At 36.2% G+C, this 21,512-nt stretch overlaps 3 protein-coding genes across 13 annotated transcripts in view; all 3 read left to right on the forward strand.

The window, feature by feature from the left end:
• LOC109091350 (calcium-dependent secretion activator 1-like) overlaps positions 1-11,350 on the forward strand; it is a 75,101-nt gene extending 63,751 nt beyond the window's left edge. For all 11 annotated transcript variants that reach the window (XM_042726291.1, XM_042726292.1, XM_042726295.1 and 8 more), the window contains 9 exons: positions 867-1,028; positions 3,099-3,257; positions 3,386-3,533; positions 3,973-4,047; positions 4,150-4,233; positions 4,453-4,485; positions 4,588-4,695; positions 8,632-8,736; positions 10,046-11,350. In XM_042726291.1, the coding sequence (XP_042582225.1) occupies positions 867-1,028; positions 3,099-3,257; positions 3,386-3,533; positions 3,973-4,047; positions 4,150-4,233; positions 4,453-4,485; positions 4,588-4,695; positions 8,632-8,736; positions 10,046-10,222 (1,051 nt within the window). In that variant the 3' untranslated portion in view covers positions 10,223-11,350. The remainder of the gene's footprint in view (positions 1-866; positions 1,029-3,098; positions 3,258-3,385; positions 3,534-3,972; positions 4,048-4,149; positions 4,234-4,452; positions 4,486-4,587; positions 4,696-8,631; positions 8,737-10,045) is intronic.
• A 147-nt stretch (positions 11,351-11,497) lies between these two features.
• LOC109069900 (ciliogenesis and planar polarity effector 2-like) lies at positions 11,498-14,949 on the forward strand. The gene is given in 6 exon segments (XM_042726307.1): positions 11,498-11,712; positions 11,890-12,042; positions 12,460-12,584; positions 13,015-13,151; positions 13,427-13,551; positions 13,554-14,949. Coding segments are annotated over 6 exon segments (756 nt in total). The 5' UTR covers positions 11,498-11,606; the 3' UTR covers positions 13,664-14,949.
• Positions 14,950-15,269: 320 nt separating this feature from the next.
• LOC109091342 (WD repeat-containing protein 82) lies at positions 15,270-21,297 on the forward strand. The gene is made up of 9 exons (XM_019105105.2): positions 15,270-15,675; positions 16,338-16,435; positions 17,030-17,096; positions 17,185-17,284; positions 17,375-17,491; positions 17,585-17,740; positions 17,834-17,903; positions 17,989-18,131; positions 20,658-21,297. The coding sequence occupies exons 1-9, from the start codon at positions 15,515-15,517 to the stop codon at positions 20,685-20,687; spliced, it is 942 nt and encodes a 313-aa protein (XP_018960650.1). The 5' UTR covers positions 15,270-15,514; the 3' UTR covers positions 20,688-21,297.
• The last annotated feature ends 215 nt before the right edge of the window (positions 21,298-21,512 follow it).

Below are 21,512 nucleotides of genomic sequence, written 5' to 3' on the forward strand. Positions count from 1 at the left end.
GCATATCCTCTGCAAAACTATACAGCTAATCAAATGAAACTGTTTAGCATCCAGTTAGATTTCTCAGGTAAAGTCTGAAACAAGTTTGTTTACGCCATTGTGAAAAATTTCATTATTTTAAGTAGTGACCTCTTTAACTATGCCTAATGTGAGAAAGCTGCCAAACATCAGAGGAAGTTCACCAAGTCCACAATCTATCAGGATAGACTTCAGTCAGTGTCTTGCAGGTTTCCATCTTTTCTTTGTGAACTAATCCTCATATTGTGCGCTTTAAACAGAATGCTTTTTATGTCCTTATCAATTGTTCTGTCATGCTTGATTTTGGTTTGCATGTTGATTTTAATGATTTCATACCAGTTCCCAGCGAAATAGATAACAATATTTAGATAACCTGCTATCTTTAGAAAAGATATCGCCTACCCAAATATTCCTGACCTAACAGAATACTCTTCTGTCAATTAAGTGTATGCCCCTTGAGAATCATATATCAGTATGGTTTTCCTCATTTGTCTGTTGTCTGTTTGTAAGTCTAAAAACCCCACCACTGTCCTCAGCTCTTTCAAGCTGATGTTTGTTCTTGCCGTGGAAAAATTCTGCTTTTAATTCCTTTTAATATAAGTGTGCTGTTGTCGATATTATTGACCACAAGTTTCTTTCTACTCAGGTCTTCTGTTTAAATGTGCTGTAGATTCCCTCCCTACATTTAATGACCAGTTTTTATGTGTCTGCTCTTTATGTGTGAAGATGGTCTTTTCCATTTCTCAGTTTCTCTTTTTTGTACTGTATGTCTTACATTGCTTATTTGCAGCATTCCACACTGCCACTGTTATGGAATTTTTTGTTTCTTTTTTTGTCTGTTTCTGCAGGAGTTTAACAAGTAATCTGCCCAATGTGAATCTACCAAATGTGAACCTCCAAATTCCCAAAGTACCAAATCTTCCCGTGCCAGTAGCAGGACTATCTGTTAACCTTCCACAAATGCCTAGCTTTTCCACTCCATCCTGGATGGCTGCTATATATGACTCTGAGTGTGTATTCAATGCATTTACCTGAGATCTGATGCATTCCAAAGTCTTCTTGGCATGAAAATGTTTGGGGGTTAGTTAACTTACCGTTAAGTATTATTGAATTGCAAGATGTTTGCTAAACTTGTCAATAGTTAAAAGACATTTAAATGATGGCTATAGCAGACTTTTCGTGTTCTTTGTATTGAATATAGAATACCTACAGGGCAAGATGACTCGCCTCTAGAATCATTCTCATGTCAAGTCAGACAGACTTGACAGACAGGCTCATGTGATCTGTTATTTGAAATGAGAACTGAAAAGCTCTTCATTTTCCTCAATGTGCATGCCATTGAGGTTAGACTGAGGTAGTGAGATCTGGATTGCAACCCAAACCTACAGCCAAGCCAATGCTATATATTCAAATACAATTCTATCATACAAACTAACAAGTAGATGGTCTTACAGTTAACACACATTGCAACTAATTTTGGACTTAAACCATAAAAAAACAATAATGATAGATTAAAACAACTTTTCAAAAAACAAAACCAAGTTTTGTTTTAATTGAAAGTTATCTCCTCATTTCTGTTTTTTTCAGTATTTAGTCATTTCAAAAAGTTCCTTTAGTGTTTGTATCCTAAGCAATTCTGTTGTAGTCAATATTTAGCTAATATTTTAAATTCCTTTTACAAGTGCTTTCTATAAGTGCCTGCATGAATTATGCTGGGACATTAGGGTTTGAGCTGGTATAAGCATCAGAATGTCAATGGTAAGAAAAATGATTCTGGAGGATAGCTGAGACGAAAAAGGTGGTCTAAACATGAAGGGACATTGGGTTTGTTTTGTGTGGAAGTTACCAGTGGGTGTGGGTTGGTGCAGCTCCCTGCCTGGTCGTAGCTCTGTCATTGCGTTGGTAGCTGATGCTCTGAAGTAGATATTACTTCAGTGTAGCTGGCATCCACGGCAGTAGAAACTAACACTCAAAGAGTTCAAACATCAGAGTTGGCTTTTTTTCAGCAAGTAGAGTAGAACAACATCCGATTTGCAGTTTAAGATCACTGAATCATACCCATTTCAATAAGGAATTTTAAGCAGTTCTACTTGGTCTTGAACTTAACGAATTCCAAGATTGCAGAAGTCCCCATAAAACATAATTCACTCTTATGTTTTAACTCTTTAACCCTGGCCCTTATTACCCATCTTTCTACTCAGGATGGCAGCGTCCTCAGAGTCGACTGCATGGTGTGTTTTGACCTCGGGAACTCCTTTAGTCTCAGTGGGCATGGGTGATGAGAGAGAGCTTGATCTTTCCTATATTTTTGTCACTGGACCTTGCCCTTTACCAACTTTAATATTTGGTTTAAACATACAGTTCACCCAAAGGTGTAAAATCATTTACTCACATCATGTCATTCCAAATCTTCTGTGGAACAAAAAACATTTTTTGTCCATACAATGAAAGTCAATGTTTTGGACCCTATTGACTTTAATTTTATGGACAGAAGGATTCTCCAAAATATCTTTGTGTGGTGTATGTGTTCCAAGGAAGAAAGAAGGAAGTCAGGTTTGGAGTGATATAAAGGGTGAGTAAATGTTACAGAATTTGCATTTATGCTGAAGAATCACATTCTATATAGAGTCGTATTTAACATTAAACACTAACTCTAAGAAAGCATTGATTCTCCTACTAGGTAACAGATGTCATTAAGAGCATTGGCTTCATATTAAAGTGCCATCTTGCTTAGCATCTGTTAGTTTGCAACTGTATCTGTGCAAGCCTTCTCTCACCATGACATTCCCAGACCCTTTCCAAATTGACAGAGCAAAGTATGCATGAATTCAGGTCAGTCCTATAAGGTTTAATAACCAAGCAACAGTGCAAGGTTATTGATGTGTTTTATTTTGCCATGCACTGATTATGCGGTTACATTCCTTTTAAATTAAACATTCCAGTTCTGAGGGTCAAATTTTGGGAGTGCCAGTGTATGGTTAAAATAAAGCAATCTTATAAAGTCTTAGACACTCTGAATTCTTCCTTAATTCCTCAATATTTGGAACTTAATATTTCTAATATCTTACTATACCTGGCAGCAATGGCTCGGGAACATCAGAAGATCTGTTCTGGAAGTTGGATGCCCTACAGACCTTCATCAGGGACCTACATTGGCCAGAAGAAGAGTATTCCAAAAAACATCATAACAACATTATGAAGCTCATGTCAAGTGACATGATTGAGACAAGCGTTAAACGGTAAAATAGTATCTCTAGTAACAAAACAATTGAAGCTATACATTAATATTTTAAAGTATGTCTTTGAAGTATGAATGAAATTTCATGCAAGATGACTCATTTACTTCACACCCTTTGCTGGTCAACAGCACCAGGGCAGCATTTGAATCTAAGCTGGCCAAAAGCAGCCGTTCCACAGATTTCCGCATCCCACTGTCCTTATGCACCATGTTCAATGTGATGGTGGATGCCAAGGACCAGTCTGCTAAACTGTGTGCCATGGAAATTGGCCAGGAGGTAATTGGCAAAACTTCTGACTGTTGTGACATACAAAAGCTTGATCTGTACTGGTACTTTCACATCATCCTCAGGAGTCCCAGAAACCTAATACATTTTCTGGGATTTAAAAACATTATGCAAATGTTTGTGAGAATATTTTCAAAGAAAATTCTGAGAAAAATAATAACGCCCCCATTATTTACAATTTCATGTTTAGTCAAAGACATTATTTTATTTCATTTTTCAAGGGTGCATGTTTTAATTGGTAAATCAGTGTATTTTAATGGCATACAAGTGTGAATTTGGTTGTACAGGCACCTGCAACTTTTTGTTCAATATGGATTTGGCCATGCTTTCTATTTCTGTATGGATTTATCTTTGGTTTAAACAGTTCTCTGTCTTTATAAATACACTGTATAAGTTTGTCTAAGTATTCAAATCTGTCTTTACTTTTTAGAAACAGTACCACTCTCAAATCGATGATCTTATTGAAGAGAGTGTAAAAGACATGATTTCCCTTTTGGTGGCAAAGGTACGTTTTGAGAAAATGGTTGGCATCAAGGAAGTACTGTATCGGTATAATGCTTGTTGAATTATTTGTCATTGAGTTATTGGTTTTGTGCCACCTGAACAGTTTGTGGTCATTCTGGAGAGCGTACTTGCCAAGATCTCGAGGTATGATGAAGGAACTCTCTTCTCCTCCTTCCTCTCCTTCACGGTAAGAATTATCTCCTATTTCCAGTTCTAGGTTGAAACTATGATGGATTTTTGAAGGTACAAATTTTTTGGTGTAATTTGCACTTAATCTTGTCATTTTTGTGGTGCTAAGCTTTACTGTAAATTCAAAATTACTTTAGGTGTTAAACATATTTAACATATTTAAAAGGAGAGTGATTTTACCCAGAAGTGCTTGATTCAAACTTTTTATTCATTTCAGGTGAAAGCAGCATCAAAATATGTGGATGTCCCTGTGAGTATTAAAAACTCAACATACTTTCCCTAATATTTCTTCTTCATTCAAATCCATACAAACAAACTAACATTTTCTGTTTGTGGTTTCCCTCTTCCACAGAAACCAGGGATGGATGTTGCAGATGGCTATGTGACCTTTGTCCGTCACTCCCAGGACATTCTGAGAGATAAGGTCAATGAGGAGGTGTATATAGAGAGATTATTTGATGTAAGTAAGATGCCGTAACCTCCGTGCCTAACAAAGGAGGGCCCATCCAAAATGTGGCAAAACAATGGGGCATACGAGGGATAAGTCACATTTTGAGTGCTGAACCTGGAGACCTTACATCCAGACACATAAGGCCAATCGTGACGTGAAGCTTTCAGTCAGCTCCCTAATGTCTCATTGCTGTGACTTCCTGTTCCAGCTCTCTGTGCTCTGGTGTTTCATTAGCCACGATGCATTGGACCTTTGTGCTCTGGTGTTGTGTTAGCTAACGTGCGTTGGACTTTATGCTCACAGCGGTTTCTTGTTTAAGAGGCAAAGTGTCACCAAATGGATTATTTATAAGACAGTGCTCTCAAAAGTGTCGATTTTATTTTAACCTGAAAAGTGTGACGTAACACAATTTTTCCCTGACTCCAAATCTGCACAGAGAAATAAGAGGACCAATTTTACTAAATACATTATAAAAAAGGAAACTTTTCAAACCATCAAAGCAATTTAAGCTTATAGTATCAGTTTTATATATTTTGCAACCTTAAAAATCAATACCTCATCGCTTTTCATAAAATTACACTTTATTTCACTTTGTATATGATATAATATTAATATTGATATGCATGTGATTTGTTTAACATTTTTAAGAGATTGAAAGCCCTAATTTTTAAATACCATCTGACACAGGGTATAAGAGAGCACTGTTCGATTTAGAAAAATAATCCTTTGTGATTGTGTGAACATTTGTCTTCGTTATACAATGGCATACATGTTTGTTTATATATTTTAATAAGAAATGTAACAGATGTGTGGACCAGTGGTTGTATTGGATACATATGTCTCTGTGTGTGTGTGTGTGTGTGTGTGTGCATGAGGGTTTGTCAGCATATTTATTATCATTTAATTTTCTGTATTTTGTTTCCATAAAAAATATTATTTTTTTTTTTTTTTTTTTTTTTTTTTGTGTGTGTGTGTGTGTGTGTGTGTTGTGTGTGTGTGTGTGTGAGAATATTTATTTGTTTGTCAACCCATACTCTAATGAGTTGTATGTATCAGAATATTGTGGAAAAAAGTGTGTATGTGTGTGTGAGTGTCTGTTTGACTGTTAGGAAGTCTATTCCATAACTTTTTTGCAGCTTTAATTGCTTGTGTTTGGAACATTTGTGACACACACATCTTATGCATGGATCTGCCTTTTATTATTTTATTTTATTTTATTTTATTTAAAATTCAGTGCTTGTTATGTGCACTATGTTTTTTTCTCCACACTAAGTTTGTAATAATGCATTTAACGTCCAACCTCAAAGACCCACAATGAATCTGGCATAATTCCTACTGTTTTTGCTTTATAGTTCCAGTCTGTCCCTATTAAAATGTCTTAAGAATTCTGTCCAAACTAATCAACATCACTGAAAGGCTCAGAGGCATGAAATCAAAAGCAGTTATTAAAATTGTCAAATTGAGGGTGGCAGCTGCCATATAATGACTGTTGATTGGCAAATTATTGAATAGCAGCTAGAAACAGGCATGTTTCTGTTTATATTGTGTTTGTTTTAACTGAATTTTTTGCTTGGACAGTTGCTTCAAACAGACTGAAACTGTGGAAATTTGTAAGGTTCATTGTGGTCTTATGAGGTCAGGTGTCAAAAGGCATATTCAGCTGAGGGTTGTATGTCAAAAACAATTAACAGGATTGATTAGTCACTTTTACTTGCTAATTCAACTATTAAAGTTACATTTAAGATTAGACATTTGAACAAACCACTAACCGAAAGTATTGCATCTAGTTGAGAAAAGTTATTACTTTTCTAAATGCATAAAATAGGCCAAAAAAAAAAATAAATAAAAAAAAAAAAAAAAAAATCAGACCAGAACATTAATGGGATCTGAAGCTCTCCATTTCCAAGCTGAATATCTCTCTTCAAGTATCATGTACTGTTTGAACGTGGAACCGTGGTGATTTTGTTGTATTATGCAACTTGTGTTACAGATTTGGTTTGCATGCAACTACATTTCTGTATGTTTGTTATGTCATTTTCATTACATTCTCCCTCTCTAAACACTTTGTACTCACGTTATCCTAACCCAAAGACAGCATCCCGACTCATTCTGCATTCCTACTAGGACAAAGTGGAACTTATCTCTAAATGTCCTGCTGTTTGATCACATTCTGTCGAGTGGCATGAGTTCTAATCAAATAATCTTCCTGTGTACATCTTCTAGCATGACCTAAAAATCCCACCTCATGCACACACACAGCTCTCTGCCCTGTACACTCACCTGCACTCTCTGCATGCACTGCACGCTCCGACCGGTCACCTCTTTGAAGTGGACAGATGTTAAGAGAAATCGCAGATCGAACCATCAGATGACCCTAATACAGCAAGAAATCTGATTTAATTCACATAATCACATATCAAGTAATAAGAAATCATAAAGAAATCAAATATAAAAAAAAATAAAAAAAAAATAAAAAACTAAATTGTCTAAATGCTAAAAGGCTATTTGTACCTCTTGGGAACTGATAATATCCCACTTCAAAACTCTTCAGTTTGATTTGTTGCACATAGGATACAGCACTTCCTCTTCTAGATGATAGTTTACATCATTCATCACACATGTGCTGTTCTCTTTGAACTACAAGCATTTAGGTGATTCTGAATATGCATGAATATGAGCTTTTCATAATGTAGATATGGTTTAAGATAACAATACAACACATATTTGCTTGCCTTATTCTTACATTTTCTGAGTTTGTTTCTGAGAATTCTGATTGTGACTGCACTAATTTTGTTTGCATCCTGGGTTCTTTAGAGTATGCTTTTGGGTTCGTTGGTGCTTTTTAAACCTTCAAGTTCACAGTCATTCATGCACAAGTGCTTTTTTTTATAACATTCAGCATGATTAATGGCGAAGGGGTTGGGGGAAGCATTGAATTTAATCTGTTCAGTTTTTCAAAGGCTGAAGACTTGATTAGAATAGGGCTTTGTTCAAGCTTATTTCAGGTAACCAGATTTGTATTAAATCGTTACAGGCTAAGCTGTAAATGTATGGCATATTAAGTGTTTGTTTTATTAATTATGCAGTTTCTTAATGCATGATTTGTTTTTCAGATGGTCATACTTCTGGCTCTTGAATTAATTTTTGTCTGACTAACCTTGGTTTTAAGTGAGGGTGTGATTTTAAAAATGTTGGTATCAGCTGTGTGTGTGTATGAATATGTGTGTTGTGGGTTTACTTGCATATGGCTGTTACTGTATGTCTTTATGTAAGTCTACACATGCTGGTCTCTTGCATGCGTTTGTTTGTCTGTCTGTGTTTTGCTGGAGAATGCTGTGTTTTTGTGCTTTGCAGCAATGCAAATGGTTACAGCCACTATGAATCTGCTGGCGACCTGGCTGACTGAACGCATGGACCAACAGCTTCACGTCTATCAACTCAAAATCCTCATCAGGATTGTAAAGGTATTTCTTTCTAACATACATGGAAGTGCTTATGATCTGAGGCTATAGTGGTATGATTGTAGTCTAGGTAAAACCACACTGTCTTGTTCTAGATTCCAGTCTATGATTAAGACTTTGCTTAGGGGATTTTCTAGAACCGTTTTATTCTAGATTTAAAGGTTCGGTTGGGGTATTGTTATAGGCTTAAGGTAAATTTTTTAAAAAATTTAGCTTGGAATTCTTACAAGCAGCTGATATATTTTATTTTCATTTTATGGTACATACTTCTGGATCTTGAAATTAAGTAATTTTGTAACATGACTAACCGGGTTTAAGTGAGGGTAAAAAAGCTTGGTATCAGCTGTGTGGTTGTGGTTGGGGTTTACTTGCATATGGCTGTTACTGTATGTCTTTATGTAAGTCTACACATGCTGGTCTCTTGCATGCGTTTGTTTGTCTGTCTGTGTTTTGCTGGAGAATGCTGTGTTTTTGTGCTTTGCAGCAATGGTATACAGCCACTATGAATCTGCTGGCGACCTGGCTGACTGAACGCATGGACCAACAGCTTCACGTCTATCAACTCAAAATCCTCATCAGGATTGTAAAGGTATTTCTTTCTAACATACATGGAAGTGCTTATGATCTTACACTATAATGATATTATTCTAGTCAAAACAAAACCACACTGTCCTATACCACATTCCATTATAAAAACTAAGACTTTTGCTTAGGGATGCACAAAATTGGAACCGTATTGAGTTTCTTTAATTTATCAGTATTGGTCTGTTGGGTATTTGCTGTTATATATATTAGATATTAAATTATGCTCCTTTATTCTTACATGAAGAATATATTTCATTTATATTTATGTCATATTACACTCGTTTTAAGTTTGTAATAATTTAATAACACTGCAAATCTCAACATGAAAATACATTTATACATTCATACTGTGCATTATAATTTTATGGTTCCTAAATTCCCTTGCAATATTTAAAATGAAATTACACTGGTTGCCAAAAGTTTAGAATAAGGTTTTATGTTTTTGAAAGAAGTCTCTTATGCTGCATTACAGCATACAATAAAATTTAAAATAACTGTTTTCTATTTAAACATATTTTGAAATGTAATTTATTCTAGTGATAGCAAAGTAGCCATTAATATGCTGATTTGGTGCTCAAGAAACATTTCTTATTTTTATCAGTTTGCTGCATAATATTTTTATGGAAACCATGTTATGCTAACATTTAAAGGTTTTGTTTATGTATTATTAAAAAAGAGAGAGAAATTAATAATATTAAGAAAAGATTTTAAAAGAATGTATAATGTTACAAAAAATATATATTTAAAAATAAATGCTGTTCAATGAACTTTCTATTCATCAAAGAACAAATGTATCGCCTTTTCCACAAAAAAATATTAAGCAGCAAAACTGATCTCAACATTAATAATTATAAGAACCATTATGAATAATTTGAGCACTAAATAAGCATATTAGAACAATTTCTGAAAGATTATGTAACAGTAAAGACTGGACTAATGGCTGATGAAAATTCAGCTTTGCCATCACAAGAATTACATTTTAAAATCTATTCAAACAGAACACAGTTATTTGAAATTTCACCATATTACTGTTTTTACATAATCAAATAAATGCAGCCTTGGTGAGCATAATAGACATTAAAAATCTTAATTATTCCAAACTTTTGGCTGCCACTGTAATTAATTAAGACAGAATATTATAGAATTTTAATATCAGCTATTTATCAGTACTGTCCAGAATTGTAATAGCTTGCATCCCTAGTCTCGCTATTCTTTCTGGTCTTGTTTAACATACTGGTATTTAGCTTTAACATTCACGGGCAAAGAAGTCTGATAGTGTGTATAATGCCTGCTTATATCTCCCATTCTTGTAGAAGAAATACCGAGATTTTAGGCTGCAAGGCGTTCTTGACTCTACACTGAACAGCAAGGCGTACGATACGGTACGGAACCGGCTGACCCTGGAGGAAGCCACTGCCTCTGTCAGAGAGGGGGGCATGCAGGGCATCTCGATGAAGGACAGCGATGAGGAAGATGAAGAGGACGATTAGAGCATCGAGCCATCCGGTGCCACCCTGAACCCTACCCGTCTATCCAACCCTACCCTACCCAAACACTTTAAACTTAGCCTGATAACGTAAGATGCATGTATCAACTCTGATTACCCAGTTAGCCACTCTAGGATCTCCCCCCATCAGCTCGAATTGCCCACAAACGAAGCTAAAAAACAATAAAAATCAAAGAATTGTACTAAAGAGTAAAAGAATGTTGCAAAGACCATGATTGGCAATTTTAGCTGTGTCATAACATAATAAAGAACAACAAACTAGCACCAATTTTTCAACTGGTTAATTTGAGGAATTTGTTTCTATGTGTTCCTAAGCAATATGGAGTACCATTTGTTTGATAATGTTGAGTGAGATTATTAGGTGTGTCCCTGTCCAACGCGATTACATATATGGCGCTTCTTTGATGTACTCTTACATACATTAATGGTACATTGTTGTGAAGATGAGTGTAAGGACCCTTTTCTTTGTCTCGTCTGTTTTTAAAGTGGATGCCAATTGCTTCGAAACTAAAAATGAACCTCTGTATTTAAGTTCAAAACTGTTAACTGTAAATGTCTTCTGTGTCTGCACATTTCCATTGTAATTTTTTCCTTATTTGTGTCACGGCTCATGGCCCTATGTCACAAATATCCAACTAGGCACTGTCTCACAGGCATCTTAAAATGAAAATGAATTGGTATTCTAGAAATGCAATATCGCCATACCTCCATTTTGATATCTCATTGGAGACGTCTTTTAATTAGATGTCAGAAATGACAATGAAAAACTGCTATATTTTTGGTTCAGTTTCACTTTTACAGAGGATCTCTATCTCTCTTTTTTAAGTTTGTATGTCCAATTAAAGTCATTCTCTTCATGTTGGTAGATCTGTTGAAACTGCTATGTGCCATTCTTGGGGTCTCACTATTGTTTTTGTATATATGATGCTGTACATTGCATTCTGAGCCATTGCTGCATGCCTGTGGGATCCACCTTCTCCAAAAGCTTTTTTCGGTTTGTTTTTCTGTGTCAATTAGCTGGTGGATTCATTCTTGCGTTTGCCTTATCAAAGCCAACAGTTGTAATATGCAAGAGCTGTGGCCTCTCAATAAAGATAACATGATGTACTAATATGGGCTACCTGTAGATTTTGTTTGTCTTTTTATCAGAATGTGGATTCAGCGACCCCCATCATTTTTAAAAAAAAAATAATAATAATTTACCAGTTTCATTGGAGTTGCAATGGTTCGTAAAGGACTTTTATTTTGACGTATTTCATCATGACGTTTAACATAGTTGGCTTCACGTTAGCGCAGATAACGTAACTTCATATCACGCAATAAAAAGCACAATAGCCTCTTAATTTGTCTGATTTCGCTTAATTAAAATGTCTGTCCCACCTGGATCCATACTCGTGTCGGATTGGCATCGCTGTCCAGACAGCAGGGAGTTTTTCAGCAGGATACTGCATAAGAAAAAACGGCGAAAGTTTGGTAAGGATGATCACCATGGATACAGCAGTTAGACATCATGTTTCTTACCTTACTGGTCAGGTATTTCTTGTTTTGTTAAATAAAAGAACAGCAAAAATACGTGTTTGTAACGGCTAACATATAAATGCTAAGTGATTTTTTATATAACTAAGTGCTTTTATATAACTTACTGTGAAGGGCTCTTGGAAGCGCCAATGATGCCTCCCCATATGAATGTGGATCTCGTTCGCTACAAGGTCTTCCTCTCAGGGAAAACCGGAGTCGGGAAAAGCGCTCTTGCTGCCCGTCTCGCTGGCCTCGATCTCCCCAGACTGCACTATGAGACCACAGGTAAACAAACCACACATTTAAAATGAATTAAGTAAATGTTTTTATTGTAAAAAGATTTTCTCCTAATTAATACGTTTGAAAAACATGAGAGATTAGGACTCCAGTCATGTAAGTGACAAAAAAAAAAAATAAAAAAAAAGATTTAATTCAACATGGATCGTTGCGGCCTTGAGATAACTTCTCCAGCCACATAACACTATTATAATACACATTTAGTTGTAGAATAATAGTTATTAATAATGGATGACGACAAATATTTTACTAATACGTTATTTGAATGTATACAATAGCATTAGTAACAGCTTTGAAGTTTGCCACACCGATTGGTGTCAGTATACGCGTAATTCACGATATGACAATCAATTTTAAAAAAAAAACATCAGTGGTCATTGCTTCATAGAGCTGTGATTCTTGTAGGCATAGAGACAACAGTGGTCTTCTGGCCTGTAAGACTAAAGGAGAGTGGCCGTGTGTTGTTTTTCCGCTTTGAGCTTTGGGATTGTGGGGAAAGTGCAATACGAAGATTTGACCACATGTTACCGGTGAGCATCTCCATCATTTTACAAAGATACTTACATTCCCAGGGATAGTTCACCCCCCAGCCCAATCATTTACTCTCCCTCATGTTGTTCCAAACTTGTATGAATTCCTTTCTTCTGTGGAACATAAAATATTTTGAAGAAAGCTGGTAACCAAACAGTTGCTGGTCCCCACAGACTTCCATAGTATGGACCAAAAATACTATTGAAGTCAATGGGGACTAGCAGCACTTTGGTTAAAATCATTCTTTAAAATATCTTCTTTCGTCATTTCTTTTCTTTCACAGAATAAAGAAACTCATACAGGTTTGGAACAACTTGAGGATGAGTACAGTTTCATTTTTGTGTGAACTGTCCTTTTAACCCACAAATTCAGTTTCATTGTAACATTTTAAAGTATGATATTTAATGGTGCCATTTTTCTCTCTTTTAGTCCTGTAAGGAACAGGTGGATGCCATCCTTTTCCTTTTCTCCTTCATTGATCGTGGCTCCTTTGATGATCTTTCAAATCAGATATCACGGATCACAGAACCTTCGGATCGAGTGGTTAACTTGGTCGTTGGCACCAAGTATCCTTTACCAATTGAGAGCGTTTCTTTGACAATTACATTCAAATGCATGTGTTATTATGTATACCTTGAGATAAAGTAAATATTAACTGAAATAAATATCAAATTTCTTAATTTGATGTACTAAAATAATGAAAACTATATATATATAGGCCTATATTTCAAAACAAAAAAATAATAAAATGACAAAAATGAAAAATATAAAAATAAAAACATTCAAAATATTATACTAAAATTACACTGATGTGACATTGTCATGGCCCTTAACAGTGCAGATTTGACTTATTTATGCACACAGATGTGACAGAGAGCGACGTAACACATTTTCAAGAGGTTTGGGGTCTTCCGGTCTTCCGAGTGGGAGGTGATGTGACTGCGGGGCTTGGTGAAGTAGCACCCCTACTAATGCCCTTGCAGAAAACCTGTGGCACCAAGACTGTATAGCTGCCTCATCTGTGTCCATCTCCACACAGGCTGCTCTCAGAGGAACAGACTCAGAGATCATTGTATAGCTTGTACGTGTGTTGTGGTTCAATCTCACAAGGACTGGTCATTCACGGATGGAATATGCTGCTATGGAAACGCTCTAAATACCACTTACTATTTTTCGCTTTCTAAATGGCTATAATTTTATTAGTCATTTCAGTCAGTGACAAATATCTGTGAGTCAATAAATGGTGAACAAAAATATTAAAATGTCATGAAATGAGTTGGCTTGTAGTTTCAAGAGTTGAAAGAAAAAACATTATGTGCATACATTCATGAAGCTCATTATATATCGAAGTCAAAAAATAAATAAATTAACATTTGTTTTTGATTAATAACCCAATTGATTTAGTACAATATTGAAAGAAGGAAACAGATTAACAGTTTCTAAAATGGTTAAAAATACATCCAAGCATTAGGTTTTCACGTCTTTGAATGAATCCATGATTGGCAAGCATTTTGCTGTATGCTTTTGGGCTTTAATGCTCAACAAACCACCTTTCTCTAGAGAAGATGTGACTGACATTGGACCCACATCAGCTGGGAACTGACACTTCTGACAAACAGCATCCATCTGATGCCAACTGATTCAGCAGTGAAGTAAAATGGAAATTAGAATACAACAATGAGCAAGATATTGTGTAAAAACACAAATAAATAAACCTAATATTAAATGCTCTTGATTTTTAAAAGAAAATGTGTTTGAGAGAAAACATGCTGTTAAAATTGCCTTTAGAGTTTATTTTGCTTACCTTTTTTGCACAGACTTGTATTGAATTATTGTGGAGATTACAATAACTTCTGATGCAAACTCGCTTACATCCACTGAGAATATATACAGATCTCCAACCGTCCACATTTCCCCCTCTAAAAAACAGATGTTCATTGTAAGTTCCTTATTGAATTCAAATTAATCGTGTATTGTGTTAAAACAAATTAAAAGTCTACAACAGTCCAGAACTCACCTTTGAATCATTGCTTGTCACTGATGATTTGTATGGTTGGAAAGGTAACAGATAAGTGCACTTTAATCCAGCTCTTTAATTAACTGAAAAAGATTGTGTATGCTTTGTAATTGGTGAGCATTTGGTGCTCATTTCCTCAGTGTAAATGTTTAGACCAGTGCAATGCTTACTTATATACCAGTGGTTGCTTCTGGGGTTTTGGGTGAGGCTAGTATGACATCAATGTGCATAATGTATCATATTTAAGAGAGAACAGATTCATCTTGTAGGGTGTTAATAACATCCTGTCTGTTCAGCCCTGGATTTATTTGAAACAGTCTGTTAAGGAATACCCTCTGTAGAAGTCTTCGACAAAAACCTATGATGGAAAACTAAATGTACTACTGATTGATTACAAATGTGAGATTTGATCATGGTTGAAAATGTGAGACTCAAACTAGCAACAAATACAGATAAACACAACAGCAATAAGAGAGCTGATGTGAAATTCCTGATCCTCATTGCTGCTGTCAAATCAAAACTGAATAACCAGACGTTCTGTTATTTTAGTCTACGTCATGGAAGGTTAATGTTAAGCGTGTACAATAACGAAGACCCTTAAATCTTCCTCTTGCTTTGACTTCCAGCTCAAGTCAACGAGGGACTTTTATTCTGAAACGTCCGCAGGTGTGGTGGCCATTTTGTTTCCGCTTTACTACGTCTAGCTTCATCTCGTCTTTCGCAATCCGGTTCATTGACGAAGTTATGTCGGCGGGCTTTTTTAACGTGACCTAAATGTACATCTAAAACTATTTTCACTTAAAAAATTATTATAAAACATTCGCAACACACAGCACTGATAAATCAGGTTCCAATCTACTCGCTGTTTTTAACTAAACGATCCCCAGCGCCTGGCCAGGCAGAAAGGCCGCAATGAAGCTCACAGACAATGTGCTGCGGAGTTTCAGGGTTGCGAAGGTTTTCCGAGAGAATTCGGACAAAATCAACTGCTTTGACTTCAGTTCAAATGGCGAAACTGTGATATCGAGTAGCGACGACGATTCGATTGTCTTGTACGACTGCCAGGAGGGAAAGTAAGTCGCTTATAAATTCCTCATTGTGATTTTTCCTACAACTGGCTGGTGTTGTTCCGTGTCGATTTAGTCTTAACGGGCTATAAAACATTGATTTGGTTGCAGGAGCATTACTGTGAGAGATGTGAAAGGCTAAGATGACCCCAGTAATAAGAAAGAAGATTTATGAGTTTTACTGTTCATGGAGAGTATTCTAGTTTGAACATGTTTATGTACAGAAGCGATTCGTTTAAGTTGATTCTTTTCAGTGAATCAGTTGAGCCGGTTCACTAACTCACTGAACTCGGTGTTTAAATAAACTGTAACACATGCATTTTTAAATCACCGTTTAATTACCGGTAAGGTTTTATAGTAATATGCATCGCTAGGATGTCAAGGACCATGAAATGATGTAAAAGATCCGCCTAATCTTTAAACAGATCTCTGAAACGAATATTTCGAAGGAACCGATTCGCGGAAATGAGTCGAATGGACAGTCTGAATGAGAGGTCGCGTGCTAACCGTTAGCATCCACGCCTCCTTCGAGCCCGCCTTGTGACCTTACTGTGAAGTCTAGTGTTTTATTTTTAATGTTAAGTGTGGCATAATGTACACACAATAGCGCTTATCTAAATAAGCGATCAAATTAACCTATTTATTTCCGATTCTGTCATTTATATCAGACCTAAACGGACGCTTTACAGTAAGAAGTATGGTGTGGATCTCATCAGATACACCCATGCCGCAAACACTGTCGTCTACAGCTCCAACAAGATTGATGGTAGGACTCTTTATAAAGTCTTATGCTATTGTGTTGCATTGCATTTCCTATGCCCTTCAGTTTTGCCATACTATGGATAAAATGTTAATTGTACCTTTATTGTTACGTTTTTTTTTTCTACAGTCAATGACAGTATTTTCCCGCGGTGTGATATGCTTTATTTTACCTAAAAGTAGACCATTTTTTATAACCTTTTCTGTATTTTTTTTAATTATGTGCAATTTTATGACTTCATTTTAAATGAGAATAAATGCATGTTTGCTATTCTTATTTCTGTATTTAGGAGTGTATTACTTATAATCATTTGTTTTGTTTATTTTTATGTTGTTTAAGTGGTTTTCTCAAAGCTTTAACTGCTGATGTTCATGTCTGCCCATGCCTGCTCTGGGTTGAGGTAGTTGTTTGTACAGTTTTTAGGGTCTGTTATTCTGCCCTGTTAAGGAGCTAACTGTACAGACTACTGCCTTGCCCAGGGTTGAGCCTGTTCATCTGACACCGTATACAGTACATTTGATCAATTCACGTGTAAAATCTTGTAGCTTTCCTTTGAGATGTTATTGATATTTTCTTCTCACTACCAATGTGGTACTACAGATACTATTCGATACCTGTCCCTACATGACAATAAGTACATTCGATACTTTCCTGGACACAATAAGAGGTGAGGGTTTGTGACATAAAATTTTCTTTTCTTGTTTATTGGCGTTTGAGTTCTAATGCTTGTGTTTGTGTGTTTTATCCTGTTTCAGGGTTGTTGCTCTGTCTATGTCTCCTGTTGATGACACATTCATTTCTGGCTCACTTGATAAAACTATTCGTCTGTGGGACCTTCGCTCACCTAACTGTCAGGTAAGCAGTTTTTTGTATTTTTTTGTTTTGGGTTAGTGTGTGTTTTTCTTGTTGGTCCATACTATATTGTAATCTTGGTTGTGTTTACAGGGCCTCATGCACCTGCAAGGGAAGCCTGTGTGTTCATTTGATCCAGAGGGGTTGATTTTTGCTGCAGGAGTGAATTCTGAGATGGTCAAACTTTACGATCTACGCTCCTTTGATAAGGTAATTGTATTAAACTGCATCCTAGAAGCAGAAGTGATATCTGTCTTTTAAATGGTAAAAATGTATACATTTGTATCACACCTCCTGCCTCAGGGTCCATTCGCCACGTTTAAACTACAATATGAGCGAACATGTGAGTGGACGGGTCTCAAGTTCAGCAACGACGGAAAGCTCATTCTGGTCTCCACCAATGGAGGAACACTCAGAGTGCTGGATGCCTTCAAAGGAGCAGTGCTCCACTCATTTGGGGTGAGAAATGAGTGTCATTTTGAATAGGCTTTTGTCAAAGTTTGTGTTTTAGATTAAGAGTGTGTCTCATGGAGTGTTTGGTTCTCACTGCAGGGCTATAACAACAGTAAAGGTGTCATTCTGGAGGCTTCTTTCACACCAGACTCTCAGTTCGTCATGATCGGTAAATCTCCACCAATAGATTCAGAAAGGACTAGGGATAAGTTTACAGAGAGTGATGCCTGGCTCTTCAACATTTTGCTTTCCAGGATCAGAAGATGGAAAGATCCATGTGTGGAATGCTGAGAGTGGAATGAAAGTAGCACTTCTTGATGGGAAGCACACTGGTCCAGTCACCTGTCTACAGTTTAACCCCAAATTCATGACCTTTGCCAGTGCCTGTTCTAACATGGTAAGAGTTAACCATAAAGTAGAAATAAATCTGATATATTTGTTATAGGTCAGTCCAGATGGAATATGTGCACTCCAAACGCCCTCCCAACACTGGTGAAACATATACTTATATTTTTGTAGTTTTTATTTATTGTTTGGATTTATGGAGGATTTGCTGAAAATCTACTCAAACTCATCTACATCTTGGGATGACCTGAGGGTGTTTCTTCATCAGAACAGATTTGGAGAAATTTAACGCCATTGCTCACCAATGGATCCTCTACAGTGAATGTGTGCCGTCAGAATGAGCGTTAAAACACCTGATAAAAAACACCAAAATAATCTAAAAGTAATGATTCTAGTCCACAGATTAATGTCTTGTAAAGTGAAAACTGCTCGTTTGTAAGAAACAAACCAATAAAGGCATTTTTGCTCTAACCTTCTGGCCAAAATACAAGTCTGTATTCCATAATAATGCTTCCTCCAGTGGAAGAAGTCCCACCCCCTTTTGACCTTTCACATCACAATCCACTGACACATTTGCACACACTCACTGCAGAGGATCCAGTGGTGAACTAATGATATAATGTTTAAGCTCTCTAAATCTGTTCAGAAGAAGAAACAAACTCATCTACATCTTGGATGGCCTACAGTTGAGTAAATTTTCATTTTTTGGGTGAATTATTCCTTAAAAGGAGGAATGGGTGCTCAGAGCAATAAAACATGTGCATATTCCCCTGCGGGCCTAATTATGGTGGTATAAATACTAGGGCTGCACGATTAATCAAAATTAAATTAATGTGATTAGGCAAAAAATAGGGTTGCCCGATAAATCACATGCGGTAGTCATGTGCATCTTGTCAGTAAAGCTGGTTCTGTAATCAGAAATATGCAGCCTGTTAAAGCTGCCACTGTCTATGATCTCATCAATAATAATCAAATGGCAATAATGCTGAGGAAAAAAGAAAACCCCATAACTAGCCTATTGTCTGTAAACTCTCGGATACTTAAAGAACACTTATTTTAAATAAGTAATTGTTTTAAAAAGTAGTCTGCTTGTATAATAAAAAAATTGCACAAATTAAATTTAATATAAAATAAATATATGAAAATGTAGTCATGTGCAGTAATATTGAAAACTGAGAATGTGACACATCGTGATATTGAGTTGATAATGATAATCGTAATTGAATTGTTAAACCAGTGAAGATTCACACCCCTATTTTTAAGATGGCAGTACTGACATACAGAGATTCCAACTATAAACAAAAACCATAGAAACTGTAATTTTGGTTCAGATGTAAAGTTGTAAAATTGCATTTGCACAGAAGAAGAATTAATAAGGGAAAAATGTAGATCAAGAATTGTTTTGGAATCGGATCGTGACTCTCAGAATCGGCATCGGATCGTGAAGTGGCTAAAGATTCCCACCCCTATTTAATAACATGTTTTTTCTCACTTTTTTACATGTTTTTACTCACTTTATAATGTCAGTCGAATATTTTAAATAAATACTTCTGTGAGATGATGTGGCTTCTCACACAAAATAAAGGCACACAACATATTTCAAAGTATTCTAAGCAGTGATAAAGGCAATGCATTATTATATACTTTATTATAAGAAAAATTATAATAAGAAGAACTCAGATAAACCATATACCGCCGTAATGGTGTGTTTATTAGTCACATTGAATCAATGAAAGCGGTTAAATCTTCTGTTTATCCAGCTACCCTATAGGAATTTCCTGGGTTTGTTCTGTGGGCGTATTTGGCGTTTCTGCGCGAGAGCGCATTCTGGCCTTTGGATGGACATTTACTACTGATCATAGAACCGTGCTTCCCCGACAAGATGTGTGCATGAATATTGCAGCTTTTGCCTAATATCGATTGCGATTTATCATGCAGCCCTAGCAAAAGCTGCGATTGTCATGCATATCTTTCAGTGAAGCACGGTTCTGTGATCTGCAGTAAATCTCCATCCGAAGGCCATGAAACTCCAAATATGCCCCACAGAAGAACGCTAATGCACATCGTTCCAGGAAACAAGTTTGAACTGCTTTCATTAATAAAAACAGAACAATAAAAACATAACTATTACCTGACTTCTTCTTAGTATAATTTTCATTATAATAAAATATATTTATAATGCAATGCTTAAGTGAGTTTGGAATAAAAACATTATTAAATGTGGTGTTTTGTGAGACGAGAGGTTTACAAATGCTTCTCATGTTTGAAAAGGTGTTTGATGCATGTTTTGTTTTCAAATGCACATTATAAACGACTCCAACTCGACCGGTAAATGCTCGACAGTATACAGAAGCAGGTTCAGATGGAGCAGCATTTACTACACAGAGCCGTAGTTCATTGACTGAGAGCGCCCTGTGGCATTTGGATTGAGATATACTTCTGATCACAGAACCATGCTTCACTGAAAGATAAGAATGACTATCGTATTGGATTAATTGTGCAGTCCTACTGTAGTAGTCTGTCACTGTGCACCATTTGACAAGCACTTCATATGTATGCTAAAATCTCACCTCCACAGGCATTCTGGTTACCCACGATAGATGACTGATGGGCCGCTGTCAGACGTCAGCCTCTGTGAGGTGTTCTTCCAGCAGGTGGCATCATTCACCTTTATCTTGGAGTTTAACACATGGAGTTGCTCACCGTCAGACTTTTGACCTGTAAATAGATTGGCCTTGATGCCAAGTTGTATTTCTTTGTTCATTTTATATCTGTATCATTAAAACTGTTTTGTAAAACATTGTAAAGAAATCTGTTCAAATTTTCTGTTTTGTTTATAAGGTTTGTTTGTAACAAAGTGCTCAATCAAATTGACTTGTGTGGGAGGTGAAGTAAAACATTTCTGCAGATCTGATCTTAGCTAATCAAATTATACCAGAACTCATCACCTGTAGGTTTAGCATCCTGTGAGTCTGAAGAAATGTCAATGGAATCATTTTTAAATTAAACATGTTTATACAACTGTCCAAAGATGTGATTTTGAAGCCTTTCAGACATGCTCCTAGCTGATGTGTGTAGCACCTGTGAGTGCAAATTGCTTTTATGCTGTTCTTTTACTGGGTTTTGTTTTCTTTTTTCTGTAGTTTGCTTTTGCAATACTGGCATTTTTTAAGTCGCTCATAAAAACAAATCTCATACAAATATACACACTGACCACCCCTCTCTCGAGTTTCATTTTGTTCAAATTACATTGCACTTATTGAGGAAACAGTTGTTTATGCTGATTTTGAGAGAAAAAGGGAAGCATGTTAATTCAATGCCTCAAATGAAGATTGTGCCATTGTAGCTGTTACCTCTTTAATTCATTAAATCTTTCAAGAGGTTACTTTGCATCCAAATGGATGTTTTCAGTTGTTTTCTCAGGTTAGTTGTC

This window comes from Cyprinus carpio, chromosome B6 (assembly GCF_018340385.1).
Source record: "Cyprinus carpio isolate SPL01 chromosome B6, ASM1834038v1, whole genome shotgun sequence".
In the NCBI taxonomy this organism is placed as follows: Eukaryota; Metazoa; Chordata; class Actinopteri; order Cypriniformes; family Cyprinidae; genus Cyprinus; species Cyprinus carpio.

Excerpts from the sequence above, each read along its gene's own strand:
- LOC109091342 (XM_019105105.2), top strand. The coding sequence starts at position 15,515 with ATGAAGCTCACAGACAATGTGCTGCGGAGTTTCAGGGTTGCGAAGGTT. Across the intron at positions 16,436-17,029 it reads CAGCTCCAACAAGATTGATG|ATACTATTCGATACCTGTCC; the intron begins GTAGGACTCTTT and ends GTGGTACTACAG. Across the intron at positions 17,492-17,584 it reads ATCTACGCTCCTTTGATAAG|GGTCCATTCGCCACGTTTAA; the intron begins GTAATTGTATTA and ends CTCCTGCCTCAG.